A 25,382-nucleotide genomic window follows, 5' to 3' on the forward strand; every position below is an offset into this window, starting at 1 on the left:
GAGGACGTGGGTTTGATCCCTGGCTCAGTGGGTTAAGGATCTGGCATTGCTCTGAGTTGTGGTGTAGGTTGCAGACTCGGATCCTGAGTTGCGGTGGCTGTAGTGTAGGCTGGCATCTATAGCTTCAATTTGACCCCTAGCCTGGGAACCTCCATATGCTTTGGGTGTGGCCCTAAGAAGACAAAAGACAAAAAAAAAAAGTACAGTAGTAATGGAGGGCCAGGTGCTTGGTGAGGGCTGTGGATTTTCACACTGTGAGCGAGGGTTCTTCATTTAAAAGGAATTCTACAACAAATGAAGACTGCTTTGATACTATGAATAACTCCCCCTTTATATTAATTACCTTACTATATTATTGCAGTTATTTGAAAGGGACCTAGTGGACAAGGAAACTTGTGTGACTGAAATGAGAGAACAGAGAAAGGCTGAATTCCAAATGCTGGGTCTTCATTTTCCTATGTCATTTCCTCAGAATTAGGGTGTGGGGGCACATCCCAGCCCAAAGCTCTGTCCTTTGTGTTGTCTAATGTGTGTTATGCATCTGAAATGCACTATTCAAAGCTTAGATCATGTTCAGTCAGATCATAATTGAGATAGATGCAAACTTCTTTTTCCTCTGCAGGGCCAGTAAGGACTGGTCTACACTGGCTGGTTTCCTTAGAACTCAGAGTCCAATTTCAAGTTAATCTTTGTTTAGTTCACTTACCACTGTATTGTCTTACCTAGAACTTATACACAGAGCCATTTCTTACACTATTTTCAAATATTTGGAACCTCAGAGAGGGAACTGGTTTAACCTTGCCTGTGTAGGATACTTCTTTTACCTAGGTTCTTTTAGCAACATAGTAACAGAGTATCTTGGAGGTTGCTGCCTTCTCTTGTAATTGACTCACAGTGTTACCATGAAGTAAGTTCTTTCTCTCCTGGTAAAACCAATCATGACAAAGATCCCTTCCTATGTCTTTCTGAGCCTTAGCCAGTGTTGGGCGCCTCTCATGATCTCATTTGAATGATCTTGGCAGCAGCCCAATGAGGCAGCTACTATTTATTGTCCCCAGTTCTCTCTTTCCAGCCCACATTCTTAACCCCTGCACTGTATTACTGTGCACTTGTCCCATGTCTTCTATTACATGGTGATTATTATTTCATGTGTGTTGTATTCTAACACTGGGATTTCTTTCCTTTTTAAAATGAAGAAGGAGATTTGTTTAAGGTGGAATCTGGAAGGACACTCTTACAATGAGACATGAAAGTGGAAGTCTTGATTAACTTCATATCACCTAGGAGTTCCCGTTGTGGCTCAGTGGTTAACAAATCCAACTAGGAACCATGAGGTTGCAGGTTCGGTCCCTGGACTTGCTCAGTGGATTAAGGATTCGGTGTTGCTGAGAGCTGTGGTGTAGGCTACAGACGTGGCTCAGATTCCGCGTTGCTGTGGCTCTGGTGTAGGCCAGTGGCTACAGCTCTGATTAGCCCCCTAGCCTGGGAATCTCCATATGCCGCGGGAGTGGCCCAAGAAATGGCAAAAAGACAAAAAAATAATAATTTCATGTCACCTAAAGTGACTTTTTTTTTTTTCCTTTTACCAAAGGCACAGACTAGAATGGAGTGAGCAAAGTTTTAAAATTAAAAAGCCTTAAATTAGATTCAAGCTTTAGGGTTAAAAATCCTAAAAAGAATTCATCAATCCAACCAGTGTTTATAAAACTTTAAAAGCAGACTGGTTTGGCCATTTATAATCATCTCTTTCATTGAAATAAAAAAAATGGTTTCCAGATTTGCAACTCATTTTTATGTGTTCAGTTTAGTGCAGAGCACTTTGTTTCCTAAACATCATGTTTGTATGCAGTTCTCTGTGGCTGGTAAAAATGTTTACTGGGAAGCACACCTCCTCCTTCTTTATCATTCAGAGAAAGGTATATGCCAAGTACTTATCTCCTTGGCAAAGGCATGACTTAACATTTTCACCAGCTCCCCCTGGACAGCATTTTTAACTTCTGTTTCATTTGGAGAGCGTCGTTTTTGCTATATAACAATTGTGTGTGTGTGTGTGTGTGTGTGTGTGTGTGTGTGTGCGTGTGCATATTGAGGATAAAGGCTAAAAAAAGAATGCTCACATGAAAACACATGTTACCAGCTGTAATGTATGAACTTGTTTTGATCTAGATTCAAACATCATCAGCAACAAAAAGACATTTAGAAGATAATTAGGAAATGTGAAACTGAATATTTTATGATGTTAAGCAACGATTGTTACTTTTGAGGGCTGTGATCATGTTTTAAAAGAGGAGTCTTTACCTCTGCCACCAACAGTGACAACAGAACAAAGTAGAAAACATCATGAGGGAATGGAAACAACAATATATAAGCAGTAATAATGATAGCTGACGCCGACTGAGTGCTTCCAATGAGGCAGTCTGTGTTCTGCATTACAGTTTTTATTTTCCATATCATTTCCATTTTGCAGATGAGACTGTTGACACACAGATGAGTTAAGTAACTTATCCAGTTCACAAAACTAGAAGGTGGAAGTGGAAATAAGAGCTGAACTCAGGATTTCAGAACTATAATTACCGTCACAGTGACAAACAGTGAAGGCAGAGCTAAGAACCAGAAGACGCAATAGCAGTCTCTGATGGATGCCTTACCTTTATCTGGAGGCCATACTGTATTTAGATGAAGGTAACTGGGAGGTGAATTTGCAATCAGAACTCAAGTCCTGGGCAATGTGAAAGTTTCTTACACGCCTGAAGATTGAACTAAGTCTTTGAATGCTCAACAGCTTCTTATATAAAAGTCTTCACTTTTTATTCGAAGGAATGAAGTTGTGGAAGCCTAACAAATATGAATAAAAAAAAAGACTGGAAATTAGTACATTGACAGTATTTTGACAATTGAGTATCTTTAGTACTGGGATTGAGGGTAACTTAAAAATTCTTATTTATGCTTTTTGTCACTTTCCAATGATTCTACAGTATCTATCTATTGCTTTGGTAATTTTTCTAGAAGGAAAATCTTGGAAAACAAGCACTAGCTTTTCTCAAACTCCACCAAAGATTGATTGCATCTGTTTGTAGTGACTAAAACAGGGGAGAAGTCTTTGAACTTTTCTAGGATCATTTTTTATACCTACTAAGTGAATAACTTCCTTTCATCTTATAGATATAAGGGAGAAAGAGATAAACTCAGCTATCCAGAACCAAATTAATGAACGTGTATAGATCTTTTCTCATTGTGATCAAATGAGCTTGTAAAGACTCAGAAAAGACTCCATAGGTTTTGTTTTGTTTTGCTTTTTCACTCCGTAGGTTACTAACACTTGAAGTCCCTTAAAAAGGGCCTGTAAAGGATAATGAACCTCTTAGGGAGTTCCCATTGTGGCTCAGTGGTTAACAAATCTGACTAGTAACCATGAGGTTGTGGATTCGATCCCTGGCCTCACTCAGTGGGTCAACGATCTGGCATTGCCGTGAGCTCTGGTGTAGGTCGAAGATGTGGCTCAGATCCCGCATTGCTGTGGCTGTGGTGTAGGCCGATGGCTACAGCTCTTATTCGACCCCCTAGCCTGGGAACCTCCATGTGCCACAGTGTGGCCCTAAAAAAAAAAAAAAAAAGAAAGAAAAGAAAAAAGAAAAAAGATAATGAACCTCTTGAAATTATACACAAATCTTTGTGTGTTTGTATACACATATATCTTTTTTGAAGAGGCTGAGATCACAGCTTTCATACATTTTCAGAGAACCCCTCAAAAGGATTAAGAACCACTACCTGAAATGGACACACGTATAAATCCCAAACAAGAGCAATAGGGTCCGAATCTTTTGTTAGGAAGCTAGAGTCAGGGTTGGAATCAGGTGACACTGTCAATAATGTTGATGCGGAGTTCGCAAATAAGCTTGTGAATCAGAATCCAGTTCTAGGGACAGAAACTGTCTAGAGCCAGGAAAGAGGAACAGAAAGAACATAACGAAGGCAGTTTTAGTAAATATCTGTTACTTGAAAAGGAATCAATTTTAGATGTGGGTAAGACAAGGTTTCCAGTAACGATTATGTATGAATATGAGTTAACGGGTCCAACTCCCAGATGACTATGTGATTACACCAACTGTCCTTCTAAGGGGTCTCACTACATCCTATGAGCAATTTGCAAGAGATTCAGGGATGGTGGACTCCCTGCTTTCTGTTACTTCCTTACTACCTTCACTACATTTATCAATCATGTCCGAGGCTTCAACATCTTCAGGGAGTGATCACAGAAAAGTGATTATTTCTCATCATCACCATCATCATCATAATCGTACTTGAAACCACATCATACAAATGCAGGTTATCGTTGGGTCAAGATGTTCCACCAAATAATAATAATAGCATTTGGTTTTACAGTTTAGAGAATGAGAATAATTTATTTCAAGGATTGGCTGGTTAGTAGGACTGGTTCTCATGGAACATTTGATGAATTTATTTCTTTATATTCAATACACGCACTGTGGCAGGTACTGTGGAGGATACAAAAGATAAAGCAGATAAAGTTCTTAACCTCACAATACAGTCTTTTCAAGAAAACCTAAACTGTGCAACGTGGTGTAGCAGTATAGAGTAGAGCCTTTAACTCAAGTATGGTCAAGTGCCAAAGTATAACCACATTCGGAGGCTGGTTGAGGGCTCCTCAGCAATAACACACATGCACACACGCAGAGACTCCTTCCCTCCTTAATGAAAATAGCTTTTGGGAGTTCCTGTCATGGCTCAGTCGTTAACAAACCCAGCTAGGATCCATGAGGACACAGATTTGATCCCCGGCCTTGCTCAGTGGGCTAAGGATCCAGCATTGCTGAGGCCGTGGCATAGGCCGGCAGCTGTAGCTCCAATTCGACCCCTAGCCTAGGAACTACCATGTGCCTCAGGTGTGGGCCTAAAAAGACAAAAGACAAAAGACAAAAAAAAAAAAAAAAAAAAAAAAATAGCTTTCATTATCACTTTCTCTTTCATTTTTAAAAAGAAAATTAGTAATACATTACAGCATGGTGTGTGGAAGATATGCTCTATTTCAGTTTTATATTCTCTATGAGTCTTCTATATTCTAGTTTTCTATAAAAGTCACATTATTTTAAAAGGCAGGCATTCATACACAGATGCATTTTCTATTGAAGAATTTTTCTGGCTGAACTTTTATATATCTAGTCATCGAAAAAAGAAAAAAGTATTGTTCTATCTTATTTGACAGAGTTTGGTAATGTTAGGATAAGTATTCACTTATTTAACATAGTATAGATTTCTCTGCATGAAGAGACATACTTGCATTTCCTAGTTTTGCTTGCCATTTAAATCTCAACAATAATTTTTCAAATATAGTACTGTATGTGAAGATTCATCTTTATCCCAAAACTTTTAGGAAAAAATGAATGCTAAAGTTATCTTTGGTTCCTACTTATGTGTAAGTTAGTTAGATAAGATATTTTTGAAATCCACATTTGAAGAAACTTGGGACTCTTTTAAGACAGAATGTATCAATATGTGCTTGAGGAAAGTACTCAGGGTTTATGTCAGGTTTCAAACTGAAGTACAAAAAAACTGTTTTGAGAGATCTGATCACAGAAGGACAAGCCATGTCCCCATAGGCTGTCTAACAATACCATTTGCCAAAGCCACTGTGGCAGTCTAGTCTGTAGGAAAAGACACACTGGGACAAAAGACGAGACACATCTGGGTGCCAGTGCCTTTATTATCTTCATTCATTTTCTTCTTTCTGAAATGGAGGTAATAATACCTGTCTACCCATCTCTGAGGGTTTTGTGAAGACAAAGTGTGATCATTGGAAAAGAACTTTGGGCAACATGTGTAGAATGAATTCAAACATGTAAGACAACTTTATAAGAAAAAACTTGTTTTAAGTGAAAATCAAATGAAAGTATAATGATAATAGCATTTTGTTTTCCCCAGATTGCCACAAAATTCAGGGAAATTAGATTTTAGGGAGACTCTAAATTCTGTATCACTTTCAAAGCATTCCTTCCCACAGTGGTGATTATAGCCACATGGATTCTGGGAAACAACATCTGCCCCCTACTCTGTTGCTGGTAAAGTCTAAAGAGCATGGGAAAGATGAATGATTTGGTGAAAAGACACTTAGGATAGATAGGAGATTGCTGTTAACAAACGGTTGTTAAAGTTCTTTGTTTAAGAAAATGCCCCACCTAAGGTCTTGTGGCAAGCTTATCAGACAGTCTAGTCACCATCAAAGGCAGCGATGAGAGAAAAACTCTGCAGTGTCACCTAAGAATTTGAGTTTTCTTTTTCCCAACTGCATGTCTTTATACCACCTCTCATTTATTTGTTCTCCTTGTTCAACCTTCCTCTCTTTCCCCCAAAGCCTTCCTAGATGGGTTCCACCTTCAAGTTAACAGAGGCTTAAATTAATTTTTCTTGAGGAAATTTCACAGTATTTCCTGTTTTTGTGCATAATTCAGTGATATTGTACCTATTTTTCTTGGCTAAAGGAAACCAGTGGCTAAACTACTTTCTAAAGTTTTCTCCTACTGCTGCCTACACCTTCTTTGAGAAGTTTGCGTTTACTCATCACTGGTATTGAGATCTTTCCAAAGGGTTAAATCTCTATTATTATTCCGTATTTGAAAACAACTAGATGTCTAGTAGTAGAAAAATGGTTATATAAATTACAATATCCACTTCAAAGTTTACTATGTAGCTATAAAAAACCCTGCTTAAGTAGTTTCTAAACAAAGTTAAAGCATAAAAAGTAAATACAATACAGTCACAATTATATGAAGATCCTTGAGTAGAGGTGGGCTTTTTTTCTTTACACTTTTCTGTATTTTCCCAAGTTTCTGCATGAGCATTTTCATTTTTATGTTAGAATAGAGTCTCTTTGTGATTTTAATCCCCAGCCAAATCTTTTTTTTTTTTTTTTTTTTTTGTCTTTTTGCCTTTTCTAGGGCCGCTTCTGCGGCATAAGGAGATTCCCAGGCTAGGGGTCTAATCGGAGCTGTAGCCACCGGCCTACACCAGAGCCACAGCAACGCGGGATCTGAGCCGCGTCTGCAACCTACACCACAGCTCATGGCAACACCGGATCATCAACCCACTGAATGAGGCCAGGAATCGAACCTGCAACCTCATCGTTCCTAGTTGGATTCGTTAACCACTGCGCCACGACGGGAACTCCCAGCCAAATCTTAATTGCTTTCACATTGGTTAATAAGAATAAAAATATGTATAATCACAACAATAATGATTTTTAAAAATTCTGGAAGGAACTGGTGTACAACAACTAAGTTCACTCCAGACCATTCACCTTTAAGTCAGACCTAGAGATCAGCCTGTTATGTGGGAAATAGGAAGTGGTGTGGTTACTGTAGCTTTGTGGTTGACTTCATTTAACCTCAGCCACTGTAGGCATGTCATACCTCGAAAGCCCCCACTACTGCCGTCCGCTTCACCCTTCACTATCTCTTCCCTTTCCATTTCTCATTTTATTGCCATGCCTCTCCAATGACTAAATCAATGGACAGGAAGGGAGGGAAAAAAATGAAGCAGGTCAAACTTAAAGGTATAGGAAAGATTCTTTTTTCCTTCCTTCTATCTCTGCTGGCAGGAGAGGTCCCTTTGCACAAGTTCTGAAGAATAGAACTATTTCATGTACCTGAGCACTTCTTTAGCCAATGGAGCTTATGACCCAGTTGTGGGAGTGGAGTTGGGTTCCCTTTTATTTCTTAAAGTAACTTTTTAAAAGGCACTTGAGTATGTAGCTCTTCCTTCGTTTGTTCGTTCGTTCCTTCCTTCCTTTCTTTCTTTCTTCCTTTCTTTTGAACACTAAAAATTTACAATAATATTATCCCATTAACATTTTGTGAAATTGATCACGGCCTAATGCAGCTTTTCTGGTGTAAGATAGTTGCAGTATCATATTTAATAAAGGTTTTGTGGACAAAGACTGTCTAAGGACATGGAATAGTACTTACTGGGAGAACCCCTAAAAGCTCCATTGGCTCTCTGAGGACACTCAAAATTAACACCAAAAAATTTTGTGTTCTGTCATGCAAACAATAGTTTCTCAGTCTTTAAGATACTGAGGAAGAAAACTGACTCTAGGAAATTTTGCCTTAGCTGTTTATTTTGTAGCATATAATTTGTGCAATTATAAGACAAGTCCTCTAAGTACTGTCTAGTTGGGAAGAAAAATAAATATTTGCCAGTTGAGAAAGAAGAGCAATAACAGATGTCTGTCCAGAGTACTACTCTCCCTGGGACTCCAGGAAGGCTGGCAGTGAAGGTCTTTTTTATTTTTTGATTTTTTTTAATTTATTTATTTGGCTGCAGCCATGGCATGTGAAAGTTTTTTGGGCCAGGGATCTAACCCAAGCTGCTGCAGTGACAATGCTGGATCCTTAACCTGTTATGCCACAAGACAAGTCCCACACAGGTCTTGAAATGAGAGTTTCCAGATAAGACAGGGAAAGAAGAGGGGCCCAGGTAAAGGGAAGATCGTGTTCAATGGCACTGCTGTGTGAGAGAGAATCTTCAGGAAAACAAAAGATACTTGCTGATAATAGCTGAAGACAAGGCCAAAGAATCAGGCACAAGCTACATCACCATCTTAAATGCAGGCTAGGAAGTTGGACTCTGTTGTGTAGACCAGAAGTATCAAGATGACCTCAGAGGTGTAGCTATTGTAAAATAGTTTTAAGTTTGAATGCCTATAAGTGGGACAGGTCTTTTCCAGGTCATACTGCCTCCTACTTGACCATATTAAACCATATGACTACATATTTAAATACCTGGTAGTGAAGGCTTTTGAGATTATCTCAAGAAACCTCTGGGTAGACAATGGAGAGCCAAGGAAGGATTGGAATATAGGGCAAGGACACGATCCTATTTGTAATTTAGGAAGGTCAGTCATGCAGTAAAGCAGAAAACAGTTTTTGTGACAGTTGTTAGCACAAACTGTAGGGAAAGACTGATGAGAAAGATTATTTAGGAAATACGATCTATAGGACTTGGTAGCTGATCATGTGTGGAGGATGAAGAGTGAGGACGTCTAGGTTCTTTGCTCTGGTAAAGAGGCAGACTGAAGTGTCATTCACTGAGAAGGGGGCTTTGCAAAAGACGTGGCGGGGTGGAGACAACGCAGGGATGTTCAGTTTGAGACCAGCGAAGTCTGATGGTCCTTTGGGACATTTTGTCAAGCTATCCAATGGGCTAGTGAGTGGATCCTGTGGGCATCCTGGTCCAGATCCAAGCCAGGTTGTTGGGTGCAAGCTTCTCTTTGTCCTGTTTGTTTACCAGCTACCTGGGCTGTATCCCAAGGAAAGGCTGGATTTCTGTTCTTGCTTGTTGCTACCTATCTCAGTTCTCAATTTGTATTCATCCTGCAGGAGTTTTAAGGAGGAGGAATGTAATTATGTTTCATCTTCTTGTGACTATTCCCTCCCTCTTCAACCCATTAGCTAACTGCCCCAAGGTTGGTCCTGCTATTACCGTTAGGAGGTAGTTGTGCCTGCATTGTTAACCACCCAGCAGCTCATGCTGAGGTTCATGGCCTACATGTGAACAGGAGCTGCTCCCAGCAAGAGGTGGTAGACACCCAGCCTGGGCTGTGAGCACACCTGGCACAGAAAGCTTCCCTGTCCCATAAAATGGGCTGATTTATCTATAATAGGCTTACTGGAGGGGGTGTAGCTCAGTCTGGGCTGCCTCTGGGGTGGGAACTAATGACAAAACCATTCTTAGAAGCTTGGCAGGACACATGCCGAAGAACAACTACTTTTTGTGGCCATAAAGCATTTGCATTGCCTTCAGTAATTTGAAGCCTTGCCCTCTGGACCTAAGAGGGGTTTGGGTTCTATAGATAAAATCCACTTTCTACTTCAAGCCTGCCTCAAAATGGCCAGATTCTTGATGTGACTTTGGTGTTTGAAGCTATATGGAAGATAAAGTAAATGACCAGCAAGTGCAAACTGTGAAGGACCTCCACCAGGGAGGAATACTCAGTTGTAGGCCTCCGTGGAAACGTAGGGCTCTGTGAACCTCCAGGTGGCTCCTTGATGTTTTGGGGAGTTTGCACACTACTCTTTGAGGTAGGGGGGAGGAATATCTGGATTAAGGGCTAGAAAGGGTCATTGAAGCCATTTGAATTCATTTGTACTTTTGTGTTTATCAACTATTACAGTGCTGGTTGACAAGTTGAGAAAAAGAAAGTTAAACACAATTTCACCACCCCAGCATCTTCTCCAAATCCTTTTTGCATGAACATATACAAACATCATTTTCACTATAAAATTGAGATCATGTTGTATATTTAGAGGTTTTGTTCCTTATTTAAATTAAGGTATAATTTGTATAAAGTAGAATATAGAGATGTTAAGTGTATATTTTGATGAGTTTTGATGAATGTGTACTCACCTTGTTCCTCCTCCTCCCCCTCCAGTAGTATTCCAAGGTTAGAACATTTCCACAGCTTCAAAAGTTCCTTTGCCTCTTTTCTTTTTTTTTTTTTTTCTTTTTGTCTTTTGTCTTTTTTGTTGTTGTTGTTGTTGTTGCTATTTCTTGGGCCGCTCCCGCGGCATATGGAGGTTCCCAGGCTAGGGGTCGAATTGGAGCTGTAGCCACCGGCCTGTGCCAGAGCCACAGCAACGCAGGATCCGAGCCGCGTCTGCAACCTACACCACAGCTCACGGCAACACCGGATCGCTAACCCACTGATCAAGGGCAGGGACCGAACCCGCAACCTCATGGTTCCTAGTCGGATTCGTTAACCACTACGCCACGACGGGAACTCCCCTTTGCCTCTTTTCAAATCAATTTGCTGTCTCCACCTGATTTCCACCCTCAGGCATACATCTTCTGATGTCTATTGCTACAGATTGGCTTTGCCAGTTCTTTAACTTCGTATAAGTGGGGGCATATTGTAAATAAAGTTTTGTATTACTAAAAAAAAAAAAAAAAAAAAAAAAAAACCCAAACAAAAAACTAATAACATTTATGTGCCATTTATATTTCAATAATATACATATATTTTTGGCCATCCCTGTGGCATGTGGAAGATCCCAGGCCAGGGATCAAACCCAAGCCACTGCAGTTACAATGCTGGATCCTTAATCTGCTGTACCACAAGGGCAATCCTCTATTTCAATAACATTTATCCACAATATCACTTTTAATGGAAAAATATTATGGTTTTTATTATTATTATTATTGGCCTCATCCATGACATGTGGAAGTTCCTAGGCCAGGGATCGAACCTGAGCCACAGGAGTGACACCACCAAATCCTTGACTGCTAGGCCACCAGGGAACTCCAATATTGCCTTTTTTTTTTTTTTTTTTTGGCTTTTTGTCTTTTGTTGCTGTTGTTGTTGTTATTGTTGCTATTTCTTGGGCCGCTCCCGCAGCATATGGAGGTTCCCAGGCTAGGGGTCGAATCGGAGCTGTAGCCACCGGCCTATGCCAGAGCCACAGCAATGCAGGATCCGAGCCGCGTCTGCAACCTACACCACAGCTCACGGCAACGCCGGATCGTTAACCCACTGAGTAAGGGCAGGGACCGAACCGGCAACCTCATGGTTCCTAGTCGGATTCGTTAACCACTGCCCCACGACGGGAACTCCCCAATATTGCTTTTTAGTGAATGCACTGCACCATATTTATTTAAGCAGTTCCCACTGATGGATATTTCGATTGCTTTAATTCTCCCCCTTCCCCTCTTTCCTTCCTTCTTTCCCTCCCATCCTTCTTTCCTCCTTTCTCTCCTTTCATTCCATCCTTGCTGTAATGAACATCCCTGTTAGCAATATCATCACAGGGAAGACTTTACACATGAGGCAACATGAGGTTATATTTCTAGAAGTAGAATTGCTGTGTCAAGTACATATTTTTTAAAAACACATTGTAAGAGATATTTCCAAATTGCCTCCAGAAAGACTGCCTTAATTTATTTCTTAATATTGTTAAAACATATAAATTTGTTTTCTTACACCCCCACCAACATGAAGATTTGGGGGAAAAATTTTTTTATCTTAGTCAATTTCATAGTATAAACATGGTATCTCATTTTAATCTGTATTTTTCTTGTTTTTAATAGGTTGAAGACTTCTTCTGAGGAAGATTTGATTTTGTCATTTTACAGTGAAAGTAACTGTTCTCCTCTTTAAAACATTTTTTTTTTTTGGAGTTCCCACTGTGGCGCAGAAGAAAGGAATCCAATTAGGAACCATGAGGTTGTGGGTTCGATCCCTGGCCTTGCTCAGTGGGTTAAGGATCCGGCGTTGTGGTATAAGTTGCAGAGTGGCGCGGATTCTGTGTTGCTGTGGCTGTGGCGTAGGCTGACAGCTGCAGCTCTGGTTAGACCCCTAGCCTGGAAACCTCCATATGCCACAGGTGCGGCCCTAAAAAGCAAAAAAAAAAAAATAAATAAATAAATAAAATAAAGATATATATGTATTCCAAATGACCAGTAAGTTGGTTATGGGAAAAGAATGATCCTATTAAAGACTGGGGAATTAAAAAAAAATACATTGGTTCAAAAAAACCACCAGCTAAACTTTCTGTCTCTGTTACTTTTAACCAATGGCTATATTCTATAATGATTGACACTGGCCTTATTCTATAATTGATTTTGACTAGTTTTTGCTTTTTGAGTAATGCTTTAATTTTCAGTTAGTGTTAGAACAGTTCTCCTCCTTAGGAAAAAAATAAATTCAATTTTGAGTTTTTTTTTCTTTTTCATTTTTGCTTTTTAGGGCCACATGTGCAGCATATGGAAGTTCCCAGGCTAGGGTTTGAACTGGAGCTACAGCTGCCAGCCTATACCACAACCATAGCAATACGGGATCTAGCCAATATCTGTGAGGTACACCACGGCCCATGGCAATGCCGGATCCTTAACCCACTGAGGGAGGCCAGGGATCGAACCCGTATCCTCATGGATCTTAGTCAGGTTCATTAACTCCTGAGCCATGAAGGGAACTTCAAATGATCAGGTTTTTCAATAAAAGTTAATCCACTAAGGATACTTTATTTATTAATTGATTTATTTTATCTTTTTAGGGCCACACCCACAGCATATGGAAGTTACCAGACTAGGGGGTCAAAGTGGAGCTATAGCCACTGGCCTAGGTCACAGCCACAGCAACATGGGATCCGAGCCAGGTCTGCGACCTACACCACAGCCCACGGCAATGCTGGATCCTTAACCCACTGAACGAGGCCAGGGATCTGCCTGCATCCTCATGAATACTAGTCAGATTCATTTCCGCTGAGCCACAGCAGCAACTCCTACTAAGGATGCTTTAAACCAGGACATAGCTTTGATATTTTCAGAATTATTAAGGGAGAGCCAAATAGCCAGTGTCCAGGAAGCCACTTGCTTTTTACCACGTTGTCTGGCAACAAAGTTAGTTAATGAGGTTTGAAAACATTCCAATCTTCTCTGTCAAATCCCAGACAGATATAGTACCATCCTATTAGTACATTATCATTTTATTTCAAACCTAACTGATGTATCATCATTATCCACAAATACAAACAAAGAGGTCCATTTGTCTAATATTTTAATTGGGATAGCTCAGTTCCTTATTTGTAGAATTGAGAGCATTGGTTAAGTTTTACCTCAAAGTTCCCTTTGAAACCTAAAACTCTGAAGCTAGAGAAATTTATCACTTTCATGGTAATTTTAGTAATATGTCTATGATTATAGAGATTAGTAAATAGCACTTTGACAAGTTTTTGTTTTTGGAATGTCCACAGAGCCATTTAGAGATTTAGTACGAATGAAGAGAGTAGGATAGAGTCACTCCTGGAGCTGTAGGCAGTTTTGGGTCTGGAACCCAGCTCCATCACTTACTATGTGTGGCCTTCAGCTAGTTACTTCTCGGTTTCTACATTTTCTCGTTTGTAAAGTGGGGATAATGATGCTGCCCATCTCATGGGTTGTGAAAGACAAAGGTTAAGGGAGTTCCCTTGTGGCACAGCAGGTTAAAGGTCCAGCACTGTTATTGCAGTAGCTCAGGTTAGTGCTGTGGTGTGGGCTTGATCCCTGGTCAGGGAACTTTAAATGCTGAGGGCGTGGCCAAAAAAAGGACAAATATTAAGCTCTTAAATCATTACCTTACATATAAGAAATACACATGATATGGTAACTGCTATTATTTGTTAGCAGCAGCAGCAGCAGCATCATAATCAAGAAGGTAGAGACTCAAACAGGAGAAGCCATCTCTTTATCATTCCTCTATATTTGAAATGTTTAGACTGGTTATTCATATTATCAAATATACAATAAATCTTGTTCCCTCATTCCCATCTGCAAGGATATATTAAAAGAAAACTCTCTTTCCTCCCTCGCAGGTTCTTCCTAAGCTGCTCTCTTAAATTAGTCACAGTTAAAGCCATTCATATTGTGATAGGCCAGCTGGTCTGGAAGAAGGCCTGGTACCCCTTGTGGTCTGAATGTACCCACTTCTCAGACCACCCCTCCTTCTGAGTTCCTGCCACAATGATGATGGAAAGACCACCCAATAGATCTCCAGAGGGGGGGGGGATTGCTCCCCACTTAATATTCCTAGAGAGACTGGTGTGAACCACTTGTATGTGGCATTGAAACTTCTGCATTTTCTGCAAATCCCTCTCTGCCTTTATATGACTTGCCTTGAAGTGTCTCCTGGGTTTTCAGGGCCTTGTTGACTCTCATCTCTAGCCCTCCCTTCATTCTTTTACCAGCAACAGTGTCCGTGTCTTATGGCTAATGATATATGAGTCTGTCTCCGTGGCTGGGCTAGATAAGAAGCTCAGTATTTGTGTATCTAACAGGTGAATGAATGCATGAAAAAAACAACTCCCATCCTTAATAGTGATATTTGGAACTAGCCCAAGGCACAGTTTTCAGAGATATCACAAATATTTCCTTTCACTCCTTCAAACTTAGGAATATCTACTTCCTCTCCCAGGAAGGTTCCCGCATGCTTACCTTTCTCTGTCATGTGCTCTGGCTAAAGCTCTACATATGTTACCTTCACTACAATTCTAAAGGCTGCTTTTATTTTTCCTATTTTACAGATGAAACTCACAGAGATAGAAAGCAACTAGCCCAAAACTCAACAAGAGCAAATGGATTGGATTCCAGGTTTGTGCACTCAAACCGGTGCTCTTTTCACCATGCTGCATTGTCTCCAGAAGGAGGACTGGTAGGTGGTAAGGTCTGTCATGTGACTGTCCCATTGTCTCACGTGTTTGTAGGTGGAACTTCAAAGCTTTCACAAGTAGGTGATACAGTTCTGAGGTGCGGAAGAAGGTAGAGTTTGTTTTCCATGTGGCAGAAGAGTTTCAAATGTTACCACCAGCTTGTCATTGATATTTAAGTTCTTTTTGGCTCAAGGATTGTTCCCTATTAAAACAATTAAATTTACTTGGGAAGAATGGGGCCTTTATGGTAAGTCATTTATATACCTTATCAGTTTAAGCCTAAATGATGTAGATGGGACAATGAATATAGATATATATATATTATACATTTAATTTTATGTATTTAATATAAATATGTATAAATTCTATATACATGTATATACTTACAGTTACTTATATACATATATAGTAATATCTAATTACATATATTTATACATATTTAATATATAGTTACATGTATATTTACATGTGTAGAGAGAGTTATATAGAGCTATCTCTCTCTCTTTCCTGGACACATGTTATTCAGAGATGTGTTAAATTCATTTTTTCTTGTCTTTTGGAGCAAAATTTTCATTGTTCTTGAGTCATCTCTTAAATATAAAGAAAGATTACTATTTAAAGGAATCCAAAGAAGAATTTTAGTATTTTAATTCTTTAGAGGATTAATCTGGTAAATGTATGATTTGGTATTTTTGTCAGGGCTGCATTTGTACATGAGAACAACATCTCTGTTGTTAAATTCTAAAGCAATACATTAATATTAAGTTAATGCAATGCAATTTTATACTTTTCATTTTTGCTGTTTTATTTTTTTTAGGGCCACACCTGTGGTATATGGAAGTTCCCAGGTTAGAGGTCAAATCAAAGCTGCAGCTGCTGGTCTACACCACAGCTGCAGCAGCACCAGATCTGAGCCGCCACTGTGATCTATACCACAGCTTACAGCTCACAGCCAGGGATCAAACCTGCATCATCATGGATACTAGTCAGGTTCGTTACTGCTGAGCCACAACAGGAACTTCCCATTTTTTGCTGTTTTAGAATGGTCACAATAGACTCAACTGAAATATTTCTAGAAAGATGTAAATACTATATTAAGTCTTTCTTAGCAATGTTGAAGTTTTAAATTTTTTTTTTTTTACAGAAATATCAAGATAAGAGTAAGATTACTATTAAGTGCGCATTTATGGGGAGAATTAGTTTCTTGTTATAAAAGAGTTAATGACTGGGTTTAGTGGTGTAAGGCTCTAAGGAAAGCAGTTTTTAAATCAAGAACAGCCTGACAGGAGAAAAGTGCACGTCATTCAGTGCAATTGCTGAATAAATGGTCCTTGTTTTAGAGAGTACAGTTTATAGTAATTGAAAAAAAATCTCATGTGCCATTTCATTGTTTACTTCATTTGTTTGCTTTCTGTGTAGTTGAATTTCACATAAAGGAGACAATGAAAACTATTTTCAGGTGCATTATTCTATTTTCTACAGATTCTTTAAATTTTATAGCTTAGCTCTTAGTAAGTATTCTCCAGGGGGTATATATATATATGTGTGTGTGTGTGTGTGTGTGTGTGTGTGTGTGTGTGTGTGTGTGTATGTTTTATGAGATAAGCGGAAGGGGAATGACATTTCTTTCGAAACCAGCCTCTGATTTGATTGTTATATTTCTTTAAACAGCAAAAAATTGGCTTTCAGTCACGTTTTGGGTTTATTTCTAACCATTTGCCAAAGCAAACCTCATTTAAATTAGAGGACATAATTATATTTCACATTTTGTAGGGCTGTGTTTTGAAAACTACAGGAACACAGATATAAAGCACTCTGCCAGACAAACGTTATCAAAAAACAGTATATGAGATTCAGTTCTCCATCACGCTACATTTTCCCATGTATTTTTGTCAGAATTTGGCTTTTATACCTGGGCGAAATGAATTTGAGGAAAAATCAATATGTTCTCATTTTGAAGCAGCAAAAATTTGCTATTGCTTATTTTATGAATGATGCATGGAATTGGCATGTAAGAATAAGTGGAAACAGTGAAACTTAGAGCAACATTCAAAAGATTTAGGGGGAGTTCCCGTCGTGGCGCAGTGGTTAACGAATCTGACTAGGAACCATGAGGTTGCAGGTTCGATCCCTGCCCTTGCTCAGTGGGTTAACGATCCGGCGTTGCCGTGAGCTGTGGTGTAGGTCGCAGACGCGGCTTGGATCCTGCATTGCTGTGGCTCTGGCATAGGCTGGCAGCTACAGCTCCGATTAGACCCCTAGCCTGGGAACCTCCATATGCTGCGGGAGCGGCCCAAGAAATAGCAAAAAGACAAAAAAAAAAAAAAAAAAAAGATTTAGGGGAAAGACAATGAAAATGTTTTTCATGAACTTCAACTCAATCCACGGAGATGCAAAACAGAATAATTTGCCGTCAAGCTTCATTGCTTGTTTTAATTTTTATAACTTGGGACCTACTATTTAGAATTACAGCAGATAAAAGAAATACAAGGAATATTCTGAACATAAATTTCTGACTCTTATTATATTATAGTAAGCTTTTAATTATCAGAAGGTAGTTCTGTGAGACTCAGAATCATGCGAGCCATTGGGAATAAGAAACCAGTACAGTTTTATGAGCGGGGACAGTATTGATGGATTAGAGGGAAATTCTTTCCTGGAAGAAGTGGTACCAAACAAAGTATAAGTGACAGAAAAGTGTGCTTATTTATTTACACATTAATTCGTTCAGCAACTATTTGACATCTACTGTGTGCCGGGCAGTTTGCTGTGTTGTGGTAAGTCTAGGAGAATGTCAGTGGGACTGATGTGCTTTGGTATGTTATTGCCTATTTACAGATCCCTTGTCATTCTGCTTTTAAAAACTGAGTTATAATTGGATTTCCCACCATGGTGCAGTGGGTTAAGAAGCCAATTGCACTGGCTTGGGTCGCTGTGGAGGTTTGGGGTGTGACCCCTGGCCTGGCACAGTGGGTTAAAAGATCCAGTACTGCTGAAGCTGTGGCATAGGTTGTGGGAATCAATCTCTGGGCCGGAAACTTCCATATGCCATGGATGTGGCCTTAACAAAACAAACAGGATTTCCCATTGTGGCCCAGTGGTAATGAACCTGACTAGTATCCATGAGGAGGAGGGTTCAATCCCTGGCCTTGCTCAGTGAGTTAAGGACAGCTCATTGCTGTGAGCTGTGGTGTAGGTCACAGACGTGGTTCAGATCTGGCATTGCTGTGGCTGTGGTGTAGGCTGGCAGCTGCAGCTCCGATTTGACCCCAGCCTGGGAACCTCCATATGCCACAGGTGTGGCCCTAAATAAAATAAAACAGCAAAAATGAAAAGTATGAAATTGCATTGCATTAACTTAATATTAATGTATTGCTTTAGAATTTAACAACAGCAAAGGAGTTGTTCTCATGTGCAAATGCAGCCCTGACAAAAATACCGAAACTTGGATCCTGTGTTGCTGTGGCTTGGCATATGTTGGCAGCTCTAGCTCTGATTCGACCCCCAGCCTGGGAACTTCTATATACTGCAGATGCAGCCCTAAACAATCAAACAAACAAACAAACAAAAAACTCCTGAATTATAAGTAACATACAACATTGTGTTAGTTTTAAGTGTACAACATAGTGACTTGATGTCTATATATATGATTATTGTAACAATGTTCGTTAAATTCATCACCAGTTAATCATTTTTTTCTTGTAATGAGAACTTTTAAGATTTGCTCTTTTAGCAACTTTCAAATATACAGAACAGTGTTGTTAACTATAGTCACTACGCTGAGGATTACATCCACGTGACTTATTTATTTTATTACTGGAAGTTTGTACCTTTTGACCACCTTTACCTCCCCCGCCCCCTGATACTGACAACCACCAATCTGCCCTTCTATTCTATTCTAACATGAATGTGTTATGCACAAAATTTATTTTGATTTGAATGCATTTAAAATCATCATTATTTTATTTGGTATAATCTCATCATTTTGATCTATGATAAAGGAAAAATAGAAACATATTAATACTATATATTTATATATCTACAATATAAATATGTAAATACTATAAACGTATTTTTCTTATTTCAAAAGTATCACGTGTAATGATTGTAAAATGCAAGTCTAATTTCCTATTCAAATAGAGAGTAGACTGGGGTACTATATCTTACAGTTCAAAATTTTGGATTCTTATGAAGATACTGGTCCCAAAAGAGAAAACCCCTTTTCCTTTCAGTTGCACTCTCATACAGAATAATGAGCAAATGCAGATTCAATAGAATCTAGACTTTAAAATCTAGACTTTAAGATTCAGATTTAACCTCACCGCCATTTATTGAGATCATTTTGCTCTAGAAAACTGTATTGTATTCAACAGTGTTCTTGGTGTGAATGCCTATATTGCATTTATGCAAGTTAACTTTGGGATGCTCTTGGTCATTTTCCACACTGCATGTATGTAAACTTTTAATTTCTAGGTTCTATTGGGTAATTAGGGTCTGCATAAAATATGTCAAATGTGTTGGTGCACCTGAACTTTTTGAAAAGATCAAAGATCCTGGCAAATAATTTCTGAGTACTGTAACATTTATAAAAGTCTGTGGATCTAATCAAGATACAGTCTTCAAACATGTATTCTTGTAACAAGCACAATGGTCAGTGTTGGAAGACAGTCTTCCATGGGTCTCTTACATTTCTTCATGTCTAGTGAACAGAAGCACTAATTGTACTAAATTATCTTCTCAAGGATGTTCGTAGTCATGAATGGCCATGGAAAATGGAGGTACTATCTCCTTCTGCAGCAAAGGAAAAGATTTATTTGCTGCTGATTATGAAAGATTCAGGGTTCCCCTGCTCTCATGCAAACTGGTACTCGTGCAGATGTTATCTGGCTCCTTTCCTGTCACCCTTTCGGGACTGGGACTCTGAGAACCAGTGTAAGAAAGTGCTGATACTCCAGCTACTGGTATTGATTTGAGTAGTAAAGGCTCTAGTGTCTGACTCAGAAGTATCTCGTCTTGTACTAGCATTCATGAAAGTGCAGCAGGCTTATAGGTTAAACTGCAGGGAATGATCTCAGAGGCTTCACCATCCTTGGCAGTCAGTACCATAATTCGTGGATAAATTTCTTCTTCATGTGTACCTGTTCTGATGGCCTTACTAGATGGGTAGCTAATAAAAGAAATGATGTCAATCCCCTAAAATAATACTGAGGATTCTTTGCATCTTCTTCCTTTTCCCACACTATCCCTCATCTAAATGGCTAACTAGAAGCCAACTTTGAATTTAAGAAAAGGAAAAATCAATCAAATCATTTACCACTATAAATTCCGTGGTTGACAGAACTTCAGACATAACTCATTTCAAAAAAAAAGAGCTGAGAGAGCTAAGGCTTGGATCTGAGGAGGGAGCCTGGTCTGTGATGGAAGATTCTAGTAGTTCAGGTCATTTCTGGGATGCTTGTTAATGACAACTGGTACATGTTTTCTTTTCTTGTATTTCCCCTGAACATTAAAAAATAAAGTAGGGAAGTTCCCGTTGTGGCGCAGTGGTTAACGAATCTGACTGGGAACCATGAGGTTGCAGGTTCGGTCCCTGGCCTTGCTCAGTGGATTAAAGATCTGGCGTTGCCATGAGCTGTGGTGTAGGTCACAGACGAGACTCGGATCCCGCATTGCTGTGGCTCTGGCGTAGGCCAGTGGCTGCAGCTCTGATTAGACCCCTAGCCTGGAAACCTTCATATGCCGTGGGAGCGGCCCTAGAAAAGGCAAAAAGACAGAAAACAAACAAACAAACAAACAAAAAACAAAGTAGGGTCTAGAATGTTGGGGTGTGTGGTGTATTGGTTAAGAGTAAGACTGTGGAGTCAGCTGCACTGGTTTGTTGTGTTTGGTTCCACCTGTGTAAATTTGGAGCCAAGGATCTACCTTCTCCAGGTGTTGGTTCTACTGCCTTTAAAATGGGTATTAGAACAATACTCCCTTATTGCAAAAAATGACCCTCCATGATGGTGAAAGAAGTGGAGGCCACACACTTTATAAGGAACCTCGTGAGTCCTCAGCAAATGCTACTTACTATCAGCTCTTTGTTAAATATGCACCTGACAGCTAGCAAGTGACTAAGAAAACTGGTCAATAAATCGTAGCCGAATTCATTCCAAACAAATTGTTTTTAAGATGGAGACAATTGTGGATAAAGCGAATAATGGTCAGTGACTCTGCTATTAGTCATGTGGTTTCCCTAAGTGTTTCTGCGTTCCTTTTCAGAGTTAATTCAAGGCCTGGCTCTTCCACAAATGATTTGGCTCTTTGGTGCTAGGGAATTTCATTTCTAAATCAACAACTTTATAGGAATTCCTCTGTCAGAATGAAAGTAGAGATGTCAAGTTTCCTGGCCAAAGAGTGGGTTTTAGCTTCACTTTTATTTTCTTTCAGAGCCGTATAAAAGAATGTTTCTTTTTCCTCTATTATTTGCATCTTGCAAAGCCAGTATGCTTACCTTGTGATCCTACTATCTTTTATTTGCATAGTTCACAAAAGCTACTGTCCAAATTTTATGATTTATTTTTTTAACTTCAAAGCCTTTAACTATTAATTAGTAAAAAATAGAAATGTAAGAGTTTTGGAAAATATGGCTGTCCAGTGATTCTCAAACATGGTGAACAAATAATATATTCACTGCTTCATTGAGAAATGAGAAAAATAATGTAATGTTAAAAATTTCAGGAGTTCCAGTCATGGCTCAGCAGTTAGTGAACCCGACTAGCATCCATGAGGACTCTGGTTCAATCCCTGGCCTCACTTAGTGGGTTAAGGATCCAGTGCTGCTGTGAGCTGTGGTGTAGGTTGTAGATGTGGTTCAGATCCCGAGTTGCTGTGGTTCTGGAGTAGGCCAGCAGCTACAGTTCCAATTTGACCCCAGCCTGGGAATCTCCATATGCCTCAGGGGTGGCCCTAAAAAGACAAAGAAAAAAAAATTCTCTTAAAGCTAAGTATAGTAATAAAAGTCATTTATTTTGACATCATGTTTTCCCTAAACTTTTAGTGTTATTAAATTTTTTTTTTTCTGTGAAGTGTTGCTTATGTACCAGGCTTTTAAAAAATGCTTTTATTTGGGAAATGTTAAAAAAAAAAATGCAAACTCATATTGATTCCCTTAATTCTTTTTTTTTTTTGTCTTTTTGCCTTTTCTAGCGCCGCTACCATGGCATATGGAGGTTCCCAGGCTAGGGGTCTAATCGGAGCTGTAGCTGCCAGCCTACGCCAGAGCCACAGCAACGCAGGATCCGAGCCTCATCTGCAACCTACACCACAGCTCATGGCAACACCAGATCCTTAACCCACTGAGCAAGGGCAGGGATCAAACCCTCAACCTCATGGTTCCTAGTTGGATTTGTTAACCACTGAGCCACGACGGGAATTCCAATTCTTTTTTTTTTTTTTTTTTTTAATTGGTGTTTTTTTTGTTTTGTTTTGTTTTTGTCTTTTTGCCTTTTCTAGGGCCGCTCCTGTGCCATATGGAGGTTCCCAGGCTAGGGGTCTAATTGGAGCTGTTGCTGCCGGCCTACACCACGGCCACGGCAATGCAGGATCCTTAGCCCACTGAACAAGGCCAGGGATCAAACCTGCAACGTCATGGTTCCTAGTCAGATTCTCTAACCACTGCACCACAACGGGAACTCCTTAAATTGGTTTTGAAGTCCAAAAGTATAGAATAGTGAACGTTTAGGTAAGACTTACCATGAGCCAGACCCTGTTCTAAGAGCTTTACAGACATTAATTACATTCTTTTTTTTTTTCTTTTAAGGCCACATCTGTGGCATATGGAAGTTCATGGGCTAGGGGTCAAATCAGAGCTGCAGTTGTTGGCCTACACCGCAGCCACAGCATCGCACAATCCAAGCTGCATCTGTGGCCTACACCTCAGCTTGAGACAACACTGGATCCTTAACCCAGTGAGCGAGGCCAGGGCTTGAACGTGCATCCTCATGGATACTAGTCTGGTTCTTAACCTGCTGAGCCACAATGAGAACTCCTAATTAATTCTTAAAGCAACTCTTATTAGGTGAGTACTGATATTATACCACTTTATAGATAAAGAAGTAGAAACAGAAGGTTTAAGTAAACTTTTTTTTTTTGGCCACACCTGCAGCATGTGGAAATTCCTGAACTAGGGATCAAACCTGTGCCTGAGCAGCTGCAGTGACATTGCTGGATCCTTAACCCTCTGAGCCATGAGGGAACTCCCAGAGGGTTAAGTAACTTGACCAAGGTCACGCAGCTAGCTAACAAACAGTAAAGATAGGGCTCAGACCCAGGATTATGGATTTAATCTCTTCCTTTCGCTCTTGATTACTCTGAGAAGAATCCTAGGAATTCTCTTGAGCTAGAAATCTTAAGCTGATATTTGAATATCTGGAGGAGCATTTTGGCAATATCTATCAAAACTTCAAAACTGTTTCTGTGCTTTGAGCCAGCATTTCTAGGAATTTATTTTAAGGAAACAACCAAAGAATTATACCAAAATGTATATACGAGGGAACTGATTACAGCATTGTTTACATGGAGAAAAATAGAAACTAACTAAATGCCCCCATAGAGAGAAATATTTAAATATAGATAGGACATGCAACAGGTAGTAATAAATTTTTAAGTGACTAAGTTTTTAAACTACGTTGCACAAAACCCTGGGGGTTTATCTGACATGGATTAGGGCTCTGAAAATTTTTTGTCTGAATTTCATAGATGCTGATTGAAATTGATGTTGTCTCCAGTCATCCTTAATTGAAATTTTTTTGTGTTTGTAAAAAATATTCTCATAGATTTATTTTGCGATGATTAAACACTCTGCATTTAGATAGTAGTCCCTCTTTATGGATGCCTTTTTTATTTGTTTTGTTAAATGAGGATGCCTTGTACACCAAGCCTATGTTCAACACCAGCTCCCTAGTTAATGGTGTGATGAGTGTCCGCATTAGGGTTTCCTGGCTGGTCAGCCTTGTCAGCCTGTCTCCAAAGCCTTCCTTCTACTAAAAACAACCAGATTTGCTTTGCTCCACTAGCCTGTAATCTGCAGAGTTCCTAAGAGGAAGATTTTCCCCATTATATTTTATTCTGCATTACGTATCAACAACAATATAAAAAGCTTCTTGGATCTAATCAACTAATATTTTTCCTTGCAACTACTAACTCATTAGTGTGGACAACACAAATAGCTTTTTGCAGTGAAAAATTCTTGAAAATGGGACTACATCACAGTGTAAGGGAGGAGACATTGGTTTTAACAGACAATTGTGAATTTACTTTAGCTGTTCACTAGCTGTGGGACACTGGGAAGTTAGTTTATCTTTCTGAGCATTAGAGGCCTTGTAATAAGAATGTAAATGATTGTGTTTCAGGTTGTTATGAGGATTACTTGAGGTACATTTAAGCACTCAACAGATGTCGACGTAATAGAATATGGCTAATTTAGAGGATTCAGGAAAGGTTTCATCAATTTAATTCTTTCTCTGTACCCATCACTCTAAATACCAGAGGTAATTTTATACATTTCAAGTGATAGAAAGAGAGAAATGTATTAGACTCTTAGCTTTAAAATATTTTCTATTTTTCACCCCCAGAAAATCTCTAATTTACATCTCTTCAGAATTTAACAACCTATATTAAAGATTATATTATACCCACTTTTTGCTGTGTAAGTCTTGCAAAACTCTCTAGGTAAAAGCAATAAATTTCACTCTGGCAAGATCAAAGACTTTTCAAATAATATGAATATAAAATATTGCACAACTCTTCACTTTATGGTGCATTAATACAAAGACATTGCATAGCTTCTCAGCTTTTTGGCTGAGATCAAGTGTGGTATAAAGATTCATTGCTGTAGGAGAGGCCTTCAAATTATTTTCTAGTAGTGTTGATAATTTTATGGAATTCTATTCTCTCTTTCTCTCTCTCTCATTTTCCTTGGCCCTCCCTATTTGTGTTGGGTGACCCTCCTATAGGTTTCCCATCTTTGAATTCCAAAAGAATCTGGAGTGCATTGTTCTGTCACTATATATGGGTCTTTCCCAACAGATTATGAATTTGTAATGGGCAAGAACTGGGAATGCTATTGGCAACCCTCATCCACTGGCCCCCAACACCCAGAGCAGTGCTACTGCTGTCAGACCTGGGGTCCTGTGCTAATCCCATCAAGCC

The 25,382-nt window shown here is 39.4% G+C and overlaps 1 protein-coding gene across 1 annotated transcript in view; it reads left to right on the top strand.

Moving 5' to 3' along the window:
* The window catches only part of LOC146403573 (uncharacterized), a 228,571-nt gene that overhangs the window by 3,232 nt on the left and 199,957 nt on the right, over nucleotides 1–25,382 (top strand). Inside the window, exon 3 of the mRNA XM_085024908.1 lies at nucleotides 15,066–15,193. Coding sequence (XP_084881034.1) covers nucleotides 15,066–15,095 — 30 coding nt within the window. The 3' untranslated portion in view covers nucleotides 15,096–15,193. The remainder of the gene's footprint in view (nucleotides 1–15,065; nucleotides 15,194–25,382) is intronic.

This window comes from Sus scrofa, chromosome 5 (genome assembly GCF_054392235.1).
Source record: "Sus scrofa isolate SSC_HxYL_T2T_F1_AM1 chromosome 5, Sscrofa_HxYL_maternal_Yorkshire_Landrace_v2.0, whole genome shotgun sequence".
In the NCBI taxonomy this organism is placed as follows: Eukaryota; Metazoa; Chordata; class Mammalia; order Artiodactyla; family Suidae; genus Sus; species Sus scrofa.